Source organism: Elgaria multicarinata, chromosome 3 (assembly GCF_023053635.1).
Source record: "Elgaria multicarinata webbii isolate HBS135686 ecotype San Diego chromosome 3, rElgMul1.1.pri, whole genome shotgun sequence".
Lineage (NCBI taxonomy): Eukaryota > Metazoa > Chordata > Lepidosauria > Squamata > Anguidae > Elgaria > Elgaria multicarinata.
The window spans coordinates 40,388,406-40,409,150 of NC_086173.1; the positions used below are offsets into that span (position 1 = coordinate 40,388,406).

The 20,745-nt window shown below is 41.7% G+C and overlaps 1 protein-coding gene across 1 annotated transcript in view; it reads right to left on the reverse strand.

Annotated features, from left to right (window-relative positions):
• The window catches only part of RGS9 (regulator of G protein signaling 9), a 64,285-nt gene that overhangs the window by 21,336 nt on the left and 22,204 nt on the right, over positions 1 to 20,745 (reverse strand). The window contains exons 7-13 of the mRNA XM_063120041.1: positions 20,314 to 20,390; positions 18,065 to 18,146; positions 13,960 to 14,022; positions 7,261 to 7,290; positions 5,758 to 5,819; positions 2,027 to 2,140; positions 560 to 675 (exon numbers count right to left, since the gene is read on the reverse strand). Coding sequence (XP_062976111.1) covers positions 560 to 675; positions 2,027 to 2,140; positions 5,758 to 5,819; positions 7,261 to 7,290; positions 13,960 to 14,022; positions 18,065 to 18,146; positions 20,314 to 20,390 — 544 coding nt within the window. The remainder of the gene's footprint in view (positions 1 to 559; positions 676 to 2,026; positions 2,141 to 5,757; positions 5,820 to 7,260; positions 7,291 to 13,959; positions 14,023 to 18,064; positions 18,147 to 20,313; positions 20,391 to 20,745) is intronic.

Consider the following 20,745-nt stretch of genomic DNA (forward strand, 5'->3'; position numbering starts at 1 on the left):
CTATATTAAACAGGAAAAAAGAAATAGCATAGCATGATCTCGTACATCGCTATTTTAAATGAAATGTATATAATTGCCAAATGCAAAGGAAGTCCTTGAATAGTTTTTTATAAGAGGAGGTTTGGTAGGTACAGCTTTTTCCACCCCCTGTGATGAGTTTCCCTTTCCAGAATTCCCTCTTTTACACAAGCATTAAAAGTCTAGGAGAACCCTGTTTTCCTTCACATCTAGCTATTTTATTTCTTTGCGAACTTCCAGATACAGAGAGAACTGTAAAGTGCAAAAATCCATTGTGTTTTCAGGCCATTTTAATATGCCACATAAGTCCTTTTTGTGGTTACTATTGCTGTTTCATGTCCTGAACCACTTGATGTCTTCCAAAATACATGGACAAAAGCTATAAATTACAGTTTTATACTCTTTGTGGGGCTGCACCGTTACCTTAGATCAGGGAAATATCTTTCTGTAATGAAATTTATCTAATTTGTGATGTCGTTGTCCTATAGCACTGTAAGGGGGAGCTAGAAAAGTGAAAAACCATGCACAGTTTCATACCTACCACTAAATTCTTTCTTCAGGAACAGCTGGAAGCTCTGCCGGCCCTTTGGATCCCTCATCAGCTCACTAAAATTGAAGGCCCATCTCTCCACTCGTGTTTTGGTGGGGATATCCACCCTGCGAAAGTTTAATTACAAATAAGTGGCTGCAAAGAGATTCCCCACCCCCCACTTTCTGATATGCCATTATGTGCTCCTGAGGTCAGGCCACTAAAGTAACTTGTAATTAAGTATTGTTTCATATGACAAGATCATTATACCCAAAGAATCTGCTTTGATTGACAACACAATTGCTTCCCTGAGTCGGTATTCATTATATTCATTGTCAGAGAACAAAGTATGAATCCTAATTACGTTTTGGAGAATGTACACTGTAGCAAGAGGATTCATTTTGTGAAGGCATCTACATTCAATAGCAAAGCATGCTCTCTGATCAGCTCTTAGACCACACACATATAAGGCTTAAAGTGGCTCTTTTTAAAATCGGATTTGTAATGTGAAAGTAAAACCTATTGTCCAGAATGCTCATCCATGCTATGAATTTCTTCTGCTTTCCAAAGAAAGCTATGCCTGCTACATCTGGGCATCACTAGCAAAATTGAGAGGAAGATCACCTCCTGAGAGGAATATGATTTTGCAAAGTATCCATCCAGATGCGGTGCTCGTCCCTTTAAAATACAGGTGCTGAACCTTAGACTCACAGGCCAAATCTGGCCTGCTTGGGGTCTCCCAAAGGGCCATGCCCCCTTCCCCTGACTCCTTTCCCCTTTCCCCCAACAAATCATTTAGTGGTTTCCCGGCTTTTGCACAGTTTTTCCCCATTGCAAAAAGCTGAAATGCCTCCCAAGGCGTATCTACTAGCAGGAAGAGTTTTAACCTACAATGGCCCCATTCAGAAGACACCTTAAACCACGGCTTTAACCACAGTGAATAAGGCTTTCTGGCTTAACCACCATGATTAAAGCCGTGGTTTAAGGTGTTTTCTGAATGGGGCCAGTAGGTTGGTGTCTGTGGCCCCGCCCCTTTTACATTTAGTCCCACCCATCACTGGGATTTGGCTCCTGAGGGCTTCTCCATAATTGAATTCAGCCTTCTGCCTTAAAAAGCTCTAAAAGATTAAAAGGGATACTGCTAACGCACCTACTGATCCATCAATCATTTTAGCAACACTTTTCTTAACTCCTGCTTGCTAAAATGGGCAGAAAAGGAGAATAAGATAAATGGGAACAAGAGGGCAAGAAGCACAGCACCAGCACCTTCTCTCTATAGCTTGCAACTTTTATAGGGACAGACACCATCTCCAGGTGAAGACATGGCAACTCTACTCACTAAACCTATCAAGCAGAAAAGAAGAATTGCAAGGAAAAAGAATTCTTTAAAAAGGTAAATGTTGCTCTGATGTTAAAAGAAACACACAGGTCAGCTAGAGTCAATTCAACTCACAAGCTGAAGGTAAATGAAATACGTACAGTTTTGCATTGAGATCCCAAAAATCAACATCATCTGAAAGCCAGGGGTTGCTGGGAAGGCATCCTGAAATTATAGCATCATTGGAGCGGAATTGTTCACTGTACTTCACTATTCTGAAAATATTGGAGAGGAAAATAGGATGATCATCTCTGGGCAGTATTTTAAGCAGAACAGAAGGAAGGAACGAAGAAAACTATTAACACAGGTCTTGGGTGACATTATAACATGAAGAATATTTTAGGACTGCTGTAACGCAAATTATAACACTTGGAAGTTCTCATCTAGCCTACAAGTGATTTTGTACACACCGTTTCACAAAAGTGTTGTATAACTATGAGAAACCCAAGGATAAAAATACACATTTCAGAGTATCACATGGTATAGCCCTTCCTGGGCTATGGTGAGGGATCATGATGGGAGGGATCACATATTTGGATGCATTCCACATCAAAAATAACCCATCCATGGAAAACTAGTGTGTCAGGGAGATGTGTTCTAGCTTACCCTTCTCACAGGTGTGCTAGTTTTCTATCTGCAGAGATATTTTTTCTCCATGGGAGATCGTTCAAACATGAGATCCCCCCACATGAAGTCTGAAAAGCTACAGCCTAGAAAGAGATGTATCAAATTATGTTTCTAAACATTTTCATTCATCAAATAATGAGCTGTTCGGAATTGGGCCTCTATTGGCAAATGCTCAACCTCACAAATAATTTCCAATTCCCTGTTATCTTTTTTTACAAACTCAAAAACAAGATCGCACTCCTGAGGTCTACATGTTCCAGTGGAGGCACGCACTTGGGCTTCTTATATTAGCACCCCTGACAGTACTTTCCACCATTGCCTGCTCGTGCTTGCCAACAAACAGGTAACAACTTTTTCCCCTGTAACCCCATAGAAAGCTCCTGCTTCTAGACCAGACTTCCCCAACCAGATGCATTCCAATGTGTTGAATCCCCATCATCCCCAGCCATCATGGCCAATTATAGTTGATGGGAATTATAGTTCACCAGGTTCAGGAAAAATATGATAGATGCTTATGCTGGGGAAGATTTCATTTCAATGCAGATCTCGCCTGCATGCCATGTTGGGTTTTCAAAATTATCTCATGATGTTTATGGGGAAACTAAATACCCAGATCTTAGATTTGGAAGAACCCTTTCATCTAGAACCTATATGTAGAGTAAATTCAAAGGCAGGAACTAAGTTACAAAAATCTAAAGACATTTTAGTGAAATTTTGAAGTTAAGGAATGAGACAATTAGTTCTGAGGTCTATCTATGAAAACAATAACTGGTGGTCCAAAATTTTAAATATTTTCAGGTGCTGCTCACAGAACCGTTAATGAGAAAAATGTAAGGATAATAACTAAAGAACTAAAAGAAGATGGAATTAAGATTTCTTGCTTAACTCAGGCTTAGATCATGTAAAAAATCAGAAACCAGTGAACTTACCCTGAGTGAACTCAGAAAGTAATGAATTCATCCATGAGAGCTCAGAGAAGAGTTTTCCATTAATACAAGATCTTGTTCTGTGCATACAATTTTTGCACAGGTGCAATATCAAACTGCATCTTGGAAGCTGTAGTTTGGAATTGCATAGTGTGGCATGACATCATCGTCTTAAGTGGGCCCTTTCTGACTGGCTGTTTTCAAGTGGCCTGTGTGTGTGTTGATGATGTCATGTGATGTTTATTCGCCCTTGCTGATAGTCAGTATGAAGATGAACCTGCAAAGTCCTCCCCATCCTTGCCTAGCTGTGATGGCGGTGACAACAAGGGAGGCAACTAATGAGACTCCTTCAAGTAATTGGGGTTGGGATCCGACCAGGTCAGATGACTGAAAATTTAGGCAGGAATCTGTGTACTATTTTACTGTGCACGTCCCAACACTCACAATCAAGTCCAAATGTAATAGCGAATTCATAATACATCGATCCAAGCTTGCTATAAAAGTGAGCATTACTAAGGGATGAGTTTCAACCAACGAGCCGAGTAATTACAAAATTTGGTGGTGTCACTAATAGAAACAATCTTAATCACCCACATGTTTAGTTTTTTAACGGTTTTTAATGCTTTATGTGTGTATGTTCTGTGTTTTAGAATTTTAAATTTTGTATACTCGTTTTTATCTTAATTTTAGAATTTCTGTAAACCGACCAGAGAGCCCTGGCTATGGAAGCGGTATATAAGTGCAATAAATAAATAAATAAATAAATAAACAAACAACTACAGAGAATACACATATAATATGACAACAACCCCCCCCAAAAAAAAAACCCTGCCTTTCTTAGTAAAACAAATCCAACAAAAGTGATGTGTTTTGGATCTTTGTGGCCAGAAGATTCATACTGAAAATCATTCACTCAACCGAGGTGGTAATGTCAAGTGAGAAGCCGTGCTTTGGGGTAAGTATGGCTTTCCCGTGAAAAGACTCTCTCTCTCTACATGACAGCTGGTCATTTTAACTGGTAAATTCACTGAAAAATCTGGGGAAAGAGCCAAAGAGATCTAACTTCTGTCAAATTCCAATTGCTCTAAAAATGTATTGTTCTGTCTCCAAAACAGCTACTATTCATATAACTATTCCTTTCATCAAGTTGCTGAAAGGAAAGAATATTAATGTTGGAAATAATATTGGCAAGGATTCATATGGGCTAACCAACTATGGAAATGTTAAACAGCTCATGCAAGTTGCTTAGGGGAAAGAGAAATAATGCTGACAGTGCCCACACTGCATCACTCAGGATTTGGTAGTGAAATCGTCTAGACAGACGCTTTTCCCCACGGGTGCTTCGGAGTGGCGGTAGGTGATCTACATGTTGCAGCTGCCACTCCAAAGTGATCCAGGGGCAAAGCCCCAAAGCTCTGCACTAAAAAAAGTTGGGCATCTGCCATTTGGCGCTCCTGCTACGGAGCTGCTGCGAGGCATGCCACAGCCTATGGCGACCACTATAACAGCCACACTCTCTATGCTCGGCCTTCTGTGCACAGATGCTAGAGCGTCTACTAGACGATGCTCTAGCCACTGTACTCAGACGTCCGACAACAGAAAATGTGACTGCTAAAGCATCATCCTCTCCAGCTCAGTATAGGCCTAAAGGAGGATCGTGACAAGGCGTGTGTGCAATTTTCATGGGGATTGCCAGGCAGAAGGAAAGGGAGGCCCTAGTGTGTGTGAATGACACAAATAGTAATAATAAATAATAATGAATGACACAAAGAGGAAGTGGGGGGGAAGATTAATGTTTGTTTGCCTGGGAAGGATCAAAGATGTCTGACTACAAGGAAGGAAATATGTATGTGCATGTGAGAAGAGTGTGTGTATGTAACTGTGTGTGAATTCCCTGGCTCCATCCACCATCAGCCCCACCACCAATGTGGCCCCCAAAGGACTCCCCAGACCCCAGTGCAGCCCTCCACCCAAAAATGTTGCCCAACTCTGTGATAAAATAAACACAACCAAAGGAGCAATCTCAAGACAGGCATCAGTTCTGATATTTCGATTTTAAAAATATACACCTAGCTATGGAACATTATTGAAAGCATTGAATTAATAGCAAACAAATTGAAGGGTATGAAGTAGAAGCGGACAACTTTTTGCCCTCCCGATGTTTTTGCCTACAACTCCCATCTGCCCTAGGCAACAGTGAGGGTTGATGGGAGCTGTAGGCCAAAACATCTGGAGCACCAAAAGTTGTCCACCCTGGCATTAAGAATGTCAGAACTTACCCTCCCAGGGAGACAGATGACTTTACCGTAGTCTTCATGATGGCCTGCTGGTAGTACATGATCTGGAAAGGCATATCGTTCTCATTATGTTAGCAGAATAGCAGAAACGTAACTGAAATCCTCATCCACCAAAGGCCAGTAATCTTCTTCCATAAAACCATCTAACCCACCACAAGAAGATGCCTAGGTTAGTGCCCAGAAGGCACCTTCCTGCATTGTTAGTGTGTGTATAGAAATAAACATATTAGGTATTTTACTGCAGGTTCATTGCACACACCCTGCTGTGCAAAATGCCCAGCCTGCACTGTTCCTACAATCACTTCCATCTAGAACAGGGGAGGGCAACTTGAGGCCCTCAAGATGTTTTGACGCACAAACTTGTAGTTTGTAGGTCAAAACATGGTGAGGGCCACAAGTGAGAGATCATGGAGTTGCAGGCCACAAGTTGCCCAAGCCTGATAACAACATGGAGAGGCAGGGACAGCTGGGGCCACCAGCATGGGATGGAATCGCACGTGTGTGGGGGGGGGGGGGCTGCAGGGGTTGAACATGAAGTGACATGTAAGTGACACAGTGCAAATACAACCAATCCAGCATCGGGTTGGTAATTCAGGCTGAGAATTGGCAGCTGGGAGAAAAGAAGGCAAAGAGCTCCTCCTCCTTCTCCTAAACAAAATGAGATGGCCAATAGTTTTATTTAATAATCTATGGTTTGGTAACTAATTTAGAATTAAATATATATTCTTCCATGGTGATGGTGGGGAGGGGGCAATTTGGTTTTCCTGCCTGAGGTTTGGGATGTACAGATTTTGTTAAATCCATTCTGTCACTGTTTGGTGGATTGTTGGATGTCTTTCATTCTGTTGGGAATTGGATATTTTTAAGGAATGTAAGAGAATTTCATTCTACTCGTGTTAATTTGCATTAGCACAAGTGCAAATTTGAACAAATCTCCCCCAAAATAAAAAAAAGGTCTGCAAGTCTGCACAACTTGGACAAAGCCAGGCCCACTGGAGAATCTGTTGGTTGGATTCATAGAAATCGGAACTCATTTGAATCCATTGCAGATTTCACCAATGTCCCTACGTGAGGTACCAAAATATCTTGAGACATCCAGGAAATATATTGTGCACACTGTTTAAAAAGCTGGGGCCAAGCCAAGGATGCATGGGAATAAACTCTGATTGTAGATTCTCCATGAATCTTCACCAGCTTGGGTGTAAATGAAAGGGTACACAGTGACAGCAGTACTGGATGTGGGCTTGAGAATGAAATCTGATTGGTTTAGTTTCACTCATACACTTAAAAACAAAAAATCACCCCAGACTAGTCTTGAACATGGCAAACGTATGTGGTGCCCCAGGGCAGTCTTTGGACTGTTACAATAGGACTTTTATATTCGGCATCTAGGAGAGTAATACTTTTATTAGGACTGGATGTCTATCATTATTAATACAAACAAACACTGATTAATATTTATTAAAGAAGTGAAAAAGAAATTACCTCTCTCCTGTAAACATCCATTGTATTTTTCTGTAAAACAAAGAAACGTAATAGCAAATAAAAACAAAAACTGTTGAGTGTGTGTTCAAAACTGCATTGGATCAGAGCAACTCACCCCACCCCCATAACAATTAACAACTAATTTCAGACTAGTATCTACACAGTGCATCTAACAAGGAGTGCATTGATGTGAAGAGTTTCCACCCACCATATGATTTTGTTATTTAGCAGATACTGTTGCCTGCTCCTTTTCAGCCTACATGAGTGCATGTGCATTTAATTACAGGGTTATTCTAATGTAGCTAATATAGATTCATTTAGGAGACAGAGAATAGATCATTCAGTATTAGTTAAAGGTGACAGGAACTGACACATTGCAAAACATAGACATTGCAATTAAAAGCCCCAGAAACAATATCTGCTGCGCTTATGTTGTGTTTTAAATAGCTCAGATGATGTTATGTGTCATCCACCAGCCAGCAAGCAACTGAAAGCTAGAAATTAACTGCAGACTGTTTGTTCCTGAAGCGCCCTTTGAAGTATCATGCCATGACTTTGTTTGGAATAAGCTGATGGAAACAGAGGAAAGGCATGCCAAGCACAGGCTCTCAGGAAAGCCCCTAAGTTTTGTGAAGGCCCTTTTGCTTCTATGGCTCTTATTCAATCACCTACGAGCTCCAGGACAAATAAAACGAAGTACTTCTTCACACAGCACATAGTTAAATTTTGGAACTCACTACCACAAGATGTAGCGATGGCCACCAATTTGGATGGCTTTAAAAGGGTGGGTGGGTGGATAAATTCCTGGAGGCAAAGGCTATCAATGGCTACTAGCCCTGATGGTTGTGTGCTATCTCCAGTATTCGAGGTAGTAAGCCTGTGTGCACCAATTGCTGGGGAACATGGGTGGGAGGGTGCTGATGCACCATATCCTGCCTTTTCGGTCCCTGGCCAATGGCTGGTTGGCCACTGTGTGAACAGAGTGCTGGACTAGATGGACCCTTGGTCTGATCCAGCATCAGGGCACTTCTTATGTTCGTTCTTATGATCTCATGTAGCGCAAGTTTACCATGTGTGAGGGGCTAACTAATTATTATATGTAAATGTGTGTAATAGGGGTCCGGACACCAGTTTTCATTATTATTTTAAAAGCAATTTCATGAGATGGGGGAGGGGGACTTTCAGCAGAAAAGCAGCGAGGGGTAAGGGGCTGCTGTATAACCTATTTCTTGCCAGCCAGTTTTCCACTCAAAATCCCCAACTGCAACACCTTCTACAGGATTCCAAAAGCATATTTACATTTTATGAGGAGTGTTTCCTTCCCCCGCCCCCCACAGATAATCACCAGAAGTTAAATGCCTTTCCTCTCTTCCAAAGTTGCTCTTAAAGAAGAGCACTGAGGTAATGTTAAATACATGAACAGGTTAACATGTAGCTAGGTCCTGTATCCGATATGCAAATAACCACTGATGGCCAAATGCTACAGCAGGGGTGGTAAGCCTTTGGCCCTCCTGATGTTGCTGAACTTCAACTACCATCAGCCCAAGCCTCCCATTAGGGATGATGGGAGCTGTAGTTCAACATCTGGAGAATCACAGATTCTACAGACCAGTGCTACAGCATACAGTGAGTTGCATGCAAGGATTAATCAGCACAGAACCAGCCAAACTATACATGACAATAGAAGATCCATACAGGGCCTGTAATCGCAGCCTTCCCCAACCTGCTGCCTTCCAGGTATCTGGGATTTCAACTCAGTGAAGTCAGTGTGGCCAATGGGCAGGAATGCTGAGAGTTGTAGTCTAAAACATCTGGAGTGCACCAGGCCGGGGAAGTCTGCTGTATGATACCTGCATATTTGGCTCCTCAGGACCAATAGCATCTTCAGTGACAATTTTCATCACAAAAACAACATCTGAGGAATGGGTTAATCCCTGTTCACCAGCACCACAGCCCCAATTGAAGTCAAAGCTACCCACAGCTGATATTAAACTTTAAGGGCAGCATCCAACAGGGCCACTGCACTGACACATTTGATGTGGCACTAGCATAAATGACCTGTAGTGCAACGCCAATAGAGTGAGCGGGCACAACTGGTTTCTCTCACAGACCCAATGTCTTCTGCCAATTGAAATAATATAGTACCAGCAAAAGAAAGCAGTTGCTTCATATTACCATGTCATTGACTTCTGAGACTATGCTGTGAATATTTATTTATTTATTTATTTAAAGCAATTGTATCCTCCCTTTTCTTAAAATGTCTTAAGGTGGCTAACAATTAAAAAAACAAAACAAAACAAAAGGAATTACATATAGAAATTGGTGTTTAAAGGTTAATATTACCTTACTAGCACTTTAATTGCATGCAATAGCACTTCAGAAGAAGATGGTTGTATACTATTTATTGAAGAAGATGTTGAATTTTTAGAAAATATAGATGAATTTTGGATGTGGTAGACTGAATTAGGTCCCTTGATTTTTTAATTTATTTTTTGTGGGAGCATTGTAATTAATGTATTATATGTGGATTATAATGTATTACATTTATGCAATTTATATACGTTTTAAAGTCTAAGTATAAATATCAAAATAATTACAATATTGTAGCTAAATATGTAGACTTCTTCAGAAGTTACACCATACATTTGACTTTACATGCAAGTGTAAGGGGAAAAACTATCCATGTAGGTGTTGACCTGAGAACCACATAAATATGTGCTCCCAAATTGAAAGCCAAGATTAGCAGGCAGCTCCCCTTCCAATGTAGCTTGCCAGTTGCTGTTCCAAAGGTTTCCTTTGGGCTAGGCCACTGTGTCAGGGTTAAGTGGAAGAATTATCCTCAAATAAAACAGTGAATTTACCTCAGTAGACATCAACTGTTCACTGATAGTTGAGAAAATAAGGGAATGGACACTGGGACTTCACTGAGGGCCCTACACCTGGTGTGTGTGTGTGTGTGTGAATGTCCACTAAGTTTTTACTCTAAAATGGAGCTTGTTAGGACACTTCATTATCCCACTAGAGAGCCCACAGTCACAATCAAATCCCAACAGAGTTTCAAACAATCACCTGACAACATTGAACTGTGTGTGACTAATCCACCGGAAGTAAACGTTTACCATTATAAAATCAAAATATCTGCTGAACTGGACTAGATACATTCCTCATTCCCATTAAGCTCCATTTTCCCAGGCTGGTGTTTCTTAAATATACAGTTGTAAAAGGAGAACAGCGGTGATATAATAGAATGTGACTCATAGTGCTTTAGTCTTCTACAGAACAATCAACCAAGGACTTCACAGACAGGGAGGCCATACACACACCGGAGAAAAATAGACTGGAGAGAAAAAGAAAAGATAGGAGGGAAGTGGTTAATTAACTATTTCAGAGAGCAACAAAGCTCTTAATGAATCATAGAATCATAGAATCATAGAATAGCAGAGTTGGAAGGGGCCTACAAGGCCATCAAGTCCAACCCCATGCTCAATGCAGGAATCCACCCTAAAGCATCCGTGACAGATGGTTGTCCAGCTGCCTCTTGAATGCCTCTAGTGTGGGAGAGCCCACAACCTCCCTAGGTAACTGATTGGGTAACTGAAATGGGTGTTGTATTTGCTATTTTAAAATGAAAAGTTTCACCCATCTATCCATTTTTCCATCATTTTGTTTATTAGTTACTTATGCCTTCTCCATTTATAATTTGTTATCTAAATGCTTCAAACGTCTGGTTTAGGGTTGCCACCCCATGATTCATTACTTAGGGATTCAACTGTGCAGTACACATCCAAGAATTCACTGAGAACAGTAGCAAAATTCCTGAAGAGTTGAATTGACTCCAGAATTTGCAGCTTTTTCACCCATCAATACACGAGCTCATGAAAATGTCTCTCTACATTGAACACTTTACTCATCTGACATTGATTACAAAGTTTATGCTTTGAATCTGTATTAACAACAGAGCCTGTAGGGCTCGGATTAGTGTACACCACATGAAAGTGCCCAGGGGTGCCTTATTATCTATTTTTAAACCACATATGATGCTGTTCCCCTAATCAAAGAGATTGACAATATTCAAAATAAACATAGAATAGTCCAAATCTAAAATATAAATTCACATAAACACCAAGAACAACCATATGAAATACATAAAATCACCCTGGATAGTGGCCTCCACATTTCAAAAATCGGCCATAAATTAGCCGTATGAAAATAGGATTTCTTTAAGGAGCTAGTTACAAAAATATATTATTTGCAATGATATAGTCCTATGATCTTTGCATAATTCCCCTCCCACTCCCCGGATAAGACCTTTCCACTTGCAAGTGATACTCATATACATCTATAGCCTGCTCCTGAGGAAACATGTCTGTAACTGAGAGGAAAGCATAGCCTACCCTGGCAATAAAAAACATATTTTTTGTGAAAACAAAAGGAAATGTGGCCAAGAAACATCCACACATTTCGCCTTCCTAATCCTCCTTTACCAACATACAATCGCAGTGGGCCTTGACACATGATGGTCTTTTTGAGCATTCCTAATAAAACTGTTGTGTGTGATCCAGATGACCTTCCCCTGCTAGGGCATCTACTATGGAGGAATTCAGACATCTTTCTCCCACTAGTCTGTCAGCTGCCAAGGAACCACATCTTCCCAACATTCAAGTCACTATTTGCTGTTGCTGGGGGAAACCCAATTTTCCCAGCTACCAGTCCCATCATCCACTCAGCTCCCCAACTCAGCATGAGGAGAAAAGAACCAGCTCTCCCTCCCTCAACCCCCTGACTCCCAGTAAGTAATGGGGCTTCTATTCTATCTCTTTAAAATCTATTGCCCCCACAGCTTCATCTCATAATAAACTCATTTATATTTTTTATAAAGTCCTTTCAACTCCAGTCCCCCCTCTTCAATCTATACCCCCTCCTGATTGGAAGAGATTTTTCTGAGGCCTGAGAAAATCAAGGGCTCACCTACTGAGGGAACAAGAGGTTTTAAAAGAACGAAAAAGGTCTTATTAGGCAAGGGTGGGGAAAGGATTGAATGTAGCACATTTTGAAAGTGTTGGAGCTTGTATGTGTGTATAAGTCTAGTGTTAGTAGCTTTCTATAGCATTCAAAATCCTCCCCCCATCCCACCTCTACATAGGTGGTGAGCAACATAGGTTGGCTTGATAATCTTTTTTTCCCCAGTTTGTGTTTGGATGACAGACTCTTGTTCTCCTTTCAAAATGACGTGTCAACCACCTTCTCTTAAAGGTAAAAGGTAAATCCTAAACCCTAGTATTTAGCTCTCCACTTCAGTCTCCATGGCAACCAAGCCCACTTGGCCATAGCAATTACCTGCCTCTGACAGCTGAAATGGCTGAGAACCCTTACACAAATGAAAAGTTTATTAGCACTGTGAAGGGTTTGCTGAAAACAATTGCCATTGGGAAGGCTTTGACTGCATGCACACAAAGAAACATCCAAACCTCACCTTCAGTGGGAGGCCTATTGGCCTAAAAACATCAGATTGCTTCAACTGCCTGGTCCTCTCTCCCTACCTTCTCTCTAAACAGCTACATTACATGACTAGCATGTACATCCAGACAGTCCTACATACCAAAACATCTTTTTCATTCATTTTGTGCAATTAAATTAAATCTGAGCTTTAAAGGGTTTAATTCTCACTGAGGCACTGAACCTAGATCTGGACTGTACCGCTTCAGATCACAACAAATGCGACTTCTGTATCTTTAAAATCTGTTGCCCCCACAATATCTCCTCCTGGCGAGATAATTACATGATGGGATAATAAGATTTCCAATCCCAGATCTCCCTCATCTTGTCTAATTTGGCCTAGAAGTGTAATGGCCAAGTCACAGATTTATTGTCTCAGTGAAATCTAGGCCAAGAAGGCCACTAGTTAAATAGATAAAAGTTGTGGGCAGTATCCAGTGGGGCACAACTGCTAATTTAAATTATCATATACTATCTTAACCTTCTCTAGCGGAACACCAATGGTGCTCACTGGGGCACTGATTTCCTGGGGAAGTCATCGGTTGCGTCCCGTTGGGTATTGCTCTCTGATTTATATTCCTGTGTGCTATTCTACTAAACTGAGGAAAAGGAAAGGCAAGAAACTCATCTGGACGTCATGACAAAAGTGGATAAAACTCCCATAATTTTTGCTAGTACTCTAAGCTTATAAGTCAGTGTGAATACAATGCTTTCTGGAACTTGACACTGTTTTTATGGTACTCCATACCTCTTAGTGCCTGCCCATTATCACCACAGGCAATCGGCCTTTTGGTTCTTATTAGCTAATCAAGGCTTGTCTATGAGTGTCATCAGATAGGGAGGGGGGAATCGTGTTGCCCTACTGTCGCTTCCCCCTTCTGTCCCACAATACTTCTTCTTTCTTTACACAGGGAAGAAAGAGGAAGTAAACAATGACCATGTGGATCATTTTCTGGGTCTTTTTTCCAACGGGAAAATGAGCAGAAGGAGCGTGAGAGGCAGATGGTGGCAAAAAAGAAACCATGAGAAACCATGAGTGGCCAGTAACGAGTGTGCGATAAAACGCTCGTCTGATGATATTCTAAGACTTATTTAAGAAGTCTTAAATAAATACACATTTAAGAATAGAAATGCATTACAGTGTACCATCATTCAAAAATATAATCAAAGTAATACTGTAAAATGCAAACTTACCTAGTTTACCTTATTCTCATAGGGCTCAGTCACTCGGTCTAAGCCATAGTCAAGTGTATCCTGCATCCCTGGCTGTTACACAGAAACAAAACAAAGCCCAACAATGACATATTTGTGCCGTATTTCAATTTATTCGTTCATAAGATGGTGTATGATTACATCTACCTATTAGCTGGCAGTTAAAAGACAAATTAATTTTGAAACAAGAATATGTAGACGTATTTGATAGGTCCTAAATAGAATAGCTTCGCCATTTTGTCAACCAGATCTAAGCCTAAACCAGGTAAGAACTTTTTTAATGTTGTAATTTTTTTTTTTTTTTTTGTAGAAATAATGACATGCCTCAATGAGAACTGTGTATTTTGCAGTTCTGCAGAAGCAAAGGGGATATAATGGGTGGAGAATTCTGCATCCTCAGGATCTCAGTTTCTGTTTTTTATCTCAAGTTTCTAGCCCTTATGATTGTGAAAGCAGGCTTTGATATAATAATAATAATAATAATAATAATAATAATAATAATAATAATAATAAATTTATTTCTTACCCGCCTCTCCCTTTGGATCGAGGCGGGGAACAACATTAGAACAGGAATCAATACATCTTAAAAAATCATGATTTAACATTGATCTGGATAGGCCTGCTGGAAAAGGCTAGTCTTTAAAGCTGCCTTAAAATCATACATAGTGTTAATTTTAAGAATCTCCTCCGGTAGGCCATTCCACAATCTGGGGGCGACAGAAGAAAAGGTCCTTTGGGAAACTGATGTCAGCCTAGTTTTAGCTGACTGAAGTAAGTTCACCCCAGAGGACCTGAGTGTGCGGAGCGGACTATATGGGAGAAGGCGATCCCACAGGTAACCTGGACCCAAACCATTTAGGGCTTTAAAGGTGATGACCAACACTTTGTACTTTGCCCGGAAACTAATTGGCAGCCAGTGGAATGATTTTAATGTTGGTGTAATGTGGCCACCCCTAGGTGTACCGGTGACCAACCTGGCTGCCATATTTTGAACTAGTTGAAGTTTCCGAACTAGGTACAATGGTAGCCCTATGTAGAGCGCATTGCAGAAGTCAAGCCTTGAGGTTACCAGCGCGTGCACTACTGTCTTTAGGTCTTCTGACTCTATATATGTGTGAGTAATACTGGGTACATTCTCTAGAGAGAGAGAAAGGCTCATGTTTCCAGTGGTCAGGCTTCAATTCCAAGAGTACCTCCTGGCCCCAATCTTAGAACTAGGAGAAACAGACTATATTCAATATTCTGCACCAGCTAATTCAATATGGTGTAGAAATAAGCAACAATGCGCAAATAGATGCATATTTGTTTAATTTGCAAAATGTATAAAGGTCACAGGAGTTTGGGTGCATGTTTTTTTTTACTTTAGTTTGATTTGTTTTTAGCGCAGGATACACATGGCCAAAGCTGGGCCTGGTGTAAGCACCCAGCACCATTGGGTAGCAGTGCCTATGCCAGGCAGCTGACTGGGTCTACAAGCCACAATTTTAAATTTCCCTCAATGCAGTGTCACTGCAAAACATTATGGGAAAATAAAATGGTGCTTCCTCTTATAATGCCCCAGTGCAATGCTGCATCACGGGCATTGTGGGAATTATTTAATTGCAGCTCTCAGCTGCTATCAGGGAAGCCCACAGTTGGGGTCCTGCCAAAATAGGAGACTACTAGAGAAGCCTTTGCTGAGGGCCCCCTTCAAACCTTGGCCACAGTAGGCAAAATTACCTTTACTATGTATATATTAAAGGTACAGGAGCAAAATTGCCTTTACTATGTATGTATTAAAGGTACAGGAGCAAAATTGCCTCTATTATGTGTCTATTAAAAGTACAGGAGCCTTCTCCACCAATACACCTGACAACTTTAATAACAGGGGCACTTTCTGTGGGTTCTATCCAATGGTGGTGTTCTGCCAACTGGCAGAACAGATTTCCCCTTCCCCTCTGCACACCCTCCCCATTCCCCAAATCTGCTCCAGGGGGTTGGGAGACCTTCTGGAGCAGATTTGGTCCATGCATGGGGATGGGGACTGTGGGAAGTAGAGGTTGGGAAGGAGCGGCGACCCCAAGTATGTTTTAGCAAAATCTTGGCATGGGAAGTTGGACCATAGAGAGAAAATGCTACCCATTGAAGGAAGGAATGCCTTGACATGGCAAACAGATTGGTACCACTATCAGAGCTGCTTTGAGCACAGCTGAGTTTTGATCAGCTATCTGATGTCTGCTGAAGTTTGGTCATCAATAATTAAACCTCAGCCAGTGCTATCTTAAAAGGGTGAAAAGAGGGGAAACAGCTCAAGAAAAAGAAAGATCCAAACGCAGCTCTAGTGTGATCAAAGGAGCTTCAGCAGGGAGGATGAGCCAGGACCAAAGGGGCTGTGCAGCATCTAGGCCCTTTCTACAGATGGTGTGTCTCTCCCCTCCACCCCCCAAGCTAAGCTCCAATTACTGTCTGACATTTGCCGGAGGCTTATACCTTCTCTGTCTGTTAACTGCTGGGCTCTCAGTTGGCCGCTTACACAGTGTGCACAATTAAAAGTGGATCTTTGATTATGATTTGGGATTAGGGAATGTAGCTTCTTGGCATGTGTCAAAGCCATATGGCATGCTGTGATCAGTGTGGTACTGCTCAGGAAACACCCCACTGGCATCTGCCAGAAGTGCCTCCAAAATAACAGAAGCTTGGTGCTGTTGCATGCCCAGCTTGGAGTCTTTTTTTTCCAGTATGGAAGATTTACCAAAAGCACCCTTCAGAGCAGTTCAAGGCAAGGAGGATCAATGTGGGCAAGTCAGATAGTGCGGGGGCAGATGATGTGTTTATGTGCATCATTTGTGCCACTGCTCTTGCTATTGGCACTGGTGTTGGGTGGGGGCATTATAATTACAACCCTGAAGAAACATACATCTCTTAGGTAAAACCACAGTGGCTGAGTTCAAGGAACCAAATATGCACAAGACAGATTTATACAGCATACACAGTTCTCGGAAGATGGGCTCATTCTCTAACTGCTTCCTGTGTGACTTTGTGTCCCACTTCCTCCACCTGTAGAAAGGACAGCTGGACTTCCTTAACTTTTTTTTAATAGAAGAACCATTTCCCCTTCTCCTACAGCAATAACTGCCCGCTACAAGGCTAAGGATCCAATCCAACTAATTATGCAGAAGACCCCAAACTCAGGGGCATCCAATCATCCAAAGCAGGGCAGGAGGTGCAGCAGAGATGATCTTCGCCTCCCTGCTGCCCACCCTGCAGATTTCACCAGACGGGCTTTTCAGCCCAACTAGCAAGGGTGCATCAGAGCAGGATGGAAGGATGCTGGAAGATCCCCTCCCCGCCAATAGGGGCATGTCTACACAAAGGATTTGCCCCGGGGGTGGCTTCGTGGTAGCGGCACGTCATCTACATGATGCAGCTGCCATTGCGAAGCCATCCGGGGGCAAATCCTGGATACTATGCTACAAAAATGTTGGGCACTTAACCCGACTTATTTTGGCAGCAGAGCCCATGGTGCCCCCTGATTGGTCGCCATGGGCAGCCCCGCACCTCTAGAAAAGTAAAAAAAGTTAACACCGGGGGGAGGAGAGGAATGGGCTGTTCCTCCCCTCCCTTTTTAAAATTTTATTATCTATATCTGCGGAGCTCCAACACTTTATACTTCGCCTGGAAACTCATACAAACACTAAAAGCAAACCTTTTCATGAACAAGAATGAGGTGCACTTCTGATTTTAATTTGGGGTGAGGTTGAGGAAGCAGTCACTCTCGGAGGAGTTGGGAAACAAACACGGAGGAAAGACATTCAAAGCAACCCAGACCTCTGTCTTTGAAACAAGCCATACACCCACAACGCATGTAGTTCCCCTCACTGTAGGATATAGTGATCCTGGTGAAAGCAAATATGTCCCCCCACACACACACCCCTGAGCAACCCTATGACAAATAAGAAACCAGCTGTGCAAATCCTACAATTCCTCCCCCCACCTTTTCAGGTACATTGTGTGTACAGGTGTGTGACACCCTCAACATTTATTGAATACATATGGCCTATTGTGATTCAGATTATAATTGTAATAAGTATCTTAAAACATACTATTCCTCACTCACAGGTGTTCGGTGCACTAGCCAGTAGGCTTTCTCCTGACAGTCCAAAGCGTACCGGTCTTCCTTCTTTCGTTCTTTTCCTGTCCTGCAAAGCCAGGAAGATTATTACACTTTGAGCTTCATCACACCAGGGTTCTACTGTGCCATCACTGTGAATTGCGTGCAAATGACTCAGTTTCCACCTTATAATCCGCTTTAACTGCGAAGTACTCCCATGCATCCTGCTTTAATTGTGCTATAAAGCCAAAAGAAGTGCAATATTTAGCTACCAGATTTCAAGCGTATCTTCCGAGCGGCCACTGATGTACAGGAACAAGATTTAAAAGAAAAATTAAACAAATGCTTACACCTGCATAAGCTTTGAAGATAAAGACATCAAAATTGGCTTTAAGCATACCAAATTTGAATCAGATTGGGTCATCCGTTGATTTTTTATGATTTTTTAAAATTCCCTCCCCTAAACCCACTTCCTGGTATGCAAAGGATTGCTGCCGCCTGGTAGCAGCAACAACAACAACAACGTCAACAGTTTAGCGCTGTAGGGGATAATTAGAAGGAACAGGTACCTGGGATGAAGCTCTTTAACAAATCAAAGTAAGGGATTACATCACTTTCCTGGGATTATTTGTGTATCTCTGGCAATAATTCCTGCCCAGTTGCATAATATTCCTGCCCAGTTCCATTGTATTTCCATGCTAGGAATGACCAGGGCGATGTCTATATGACGCTGCATTGGAAAGAGATCAGCTCTAAAGCCCGCAGCATCGCTGCTGCGAGGCTAAATCGAAAAAGCTAGACAGGGGCAGGAGGGAGCGTGGGCTGATGGCCTTTCCATTGTCAAGCCTGTCCCTGCCCCATGCCCTGTGTTCCCGTGCTTACCCCAGATACACTGGAAAACCTGAACTGAAGCTGCTAAACAACAGAGTGACCTTGGAGCAAAGGTAAAAGTCAGAGTAAATTTATCGTTTGAAAATGTGCAGCTTAGAAGGGGAAATCCCAATGTGGCTATGACTTAGCAGCTGCGTAGCCACTATGGGGTTAATAGAGCTTATACACACACACACACACACACACACACACACCAGCAGTGAAATGATATATAATGATGAAGAGCGATCTGCTACATTAGATTTTTCCAAGGTTATTCTCTTGCTTAGATTCAGGGACTACTCTTCCACCTTCCCTCTCCTAAACGTGTGACTATTGTAACCTTTAGTTACTGAACCAAAGGGAGAAGCAGAAATTGTCTAAAGCAAATAATCAAAAGAATTAGAAGGGATCAGAAAGGTCTCTAGCCCTGTTCCCCGATGAAAGGGGGCATCATGCACCCACCAGTCCCCTGAAAACCCAATTAGCATTTCATCTTGCCACAAGCAGACAATGCTTGAACTACAGTGAAGTGAACTTAAGAAGAGCCCTGCTGGTTCAGATCAGAGGCCTATGTAATCCAACATCCTGTTTCCCACAGTGTCCAACAAGATTTTCTAATGGGATGACCACAAGCAGGACTTGAGGGCAATAGCATGCTCACACTCACGTTCTCAGCAATTGGTATTTAGGAGGTAACATATAGCTATCATGACTAGTAGCCAAGCACCTGCAGACCCTGTTAGGAAAGGTAAAGCCAAAATTATAATGGTCATCCCTACCCAGTTTGATCTAGAGATGGAACTTTTTCTCAGTTTCACGTGTGGTGGTAGCCAGTTAGCCCTAAGAGTAACAGCAATCCGTGCTCTGAATTGTTCCATGGGAAAGGCTCACAAAATCCTAGCTGTTATTTACCACACAGATTACTGCACAGTCTTTGTAGAAATCGTCACTCTGCCTTTGCACTTCTTGGCTCACACCCTTTGCTGCTATGCTTCTAAAAAGAGCTACTGAGAATCAGTAAAAGAATCGGCCATCAGAGAAAAAGAAAGCAACTTTGACTGAAAACAATATTTACACCTTTCAGGCAGACTGTGCAAACCGTTGCCCGTGTGGTTATTTGTATGCAAAACGGCAAGCCAATTTAATTTTGGTTAGTTGCAAGAGCAAAGTCAAGAGATTCACATATAGATACCAGCCATCTATGTTAACTTTGAAGGCTTTTTGTTTGTTTGTTTAAAAACAACAACCAGGGGTGTCTTAATAATTTTTTTTTTTAAAAAAAACCCACCATTATTGAGAACTTGACAGGCGTTTATTGCACAACCCTTCTGTCAAATAAAGTAGAAAAGCGAAACTAAAAAAACTGTTAAGAAGTGCCTTACCTATACTGCTCCTTGGCCTGCATAATAATAAAGTCCCATTTGTGGTTGATTTTTTGGTTCAGCATGTTGTAGTGTTCCTAGAAAAACAACGGCAATAGTGAGACAACGACGAAAGCAACAGGTTTCCGCTTTGCTCTCAAAGCGGAGAGTGCAACGAGGTGCCGCAGCACACAACTATGTGTTCTAAGCATAAAATGAGTTCGATCGCTGTGATTTTTCAAGATAACTTATGAAAATAAGCCACTAGAGTTGTAGTGATGGGGTAAATATTTAAGTTGATGCCTCTGGTTTTTTCAGACATAATTTAATGTGATTTTTTAAAAATACTAATGAATTACAGATAAATAATAATTCAAAAAAATGCTACAGTTATGATTTTCTGTGGGTACAGGGATATGTTATCAGAAACACAGGGCAGCTGCTAATCTCGGT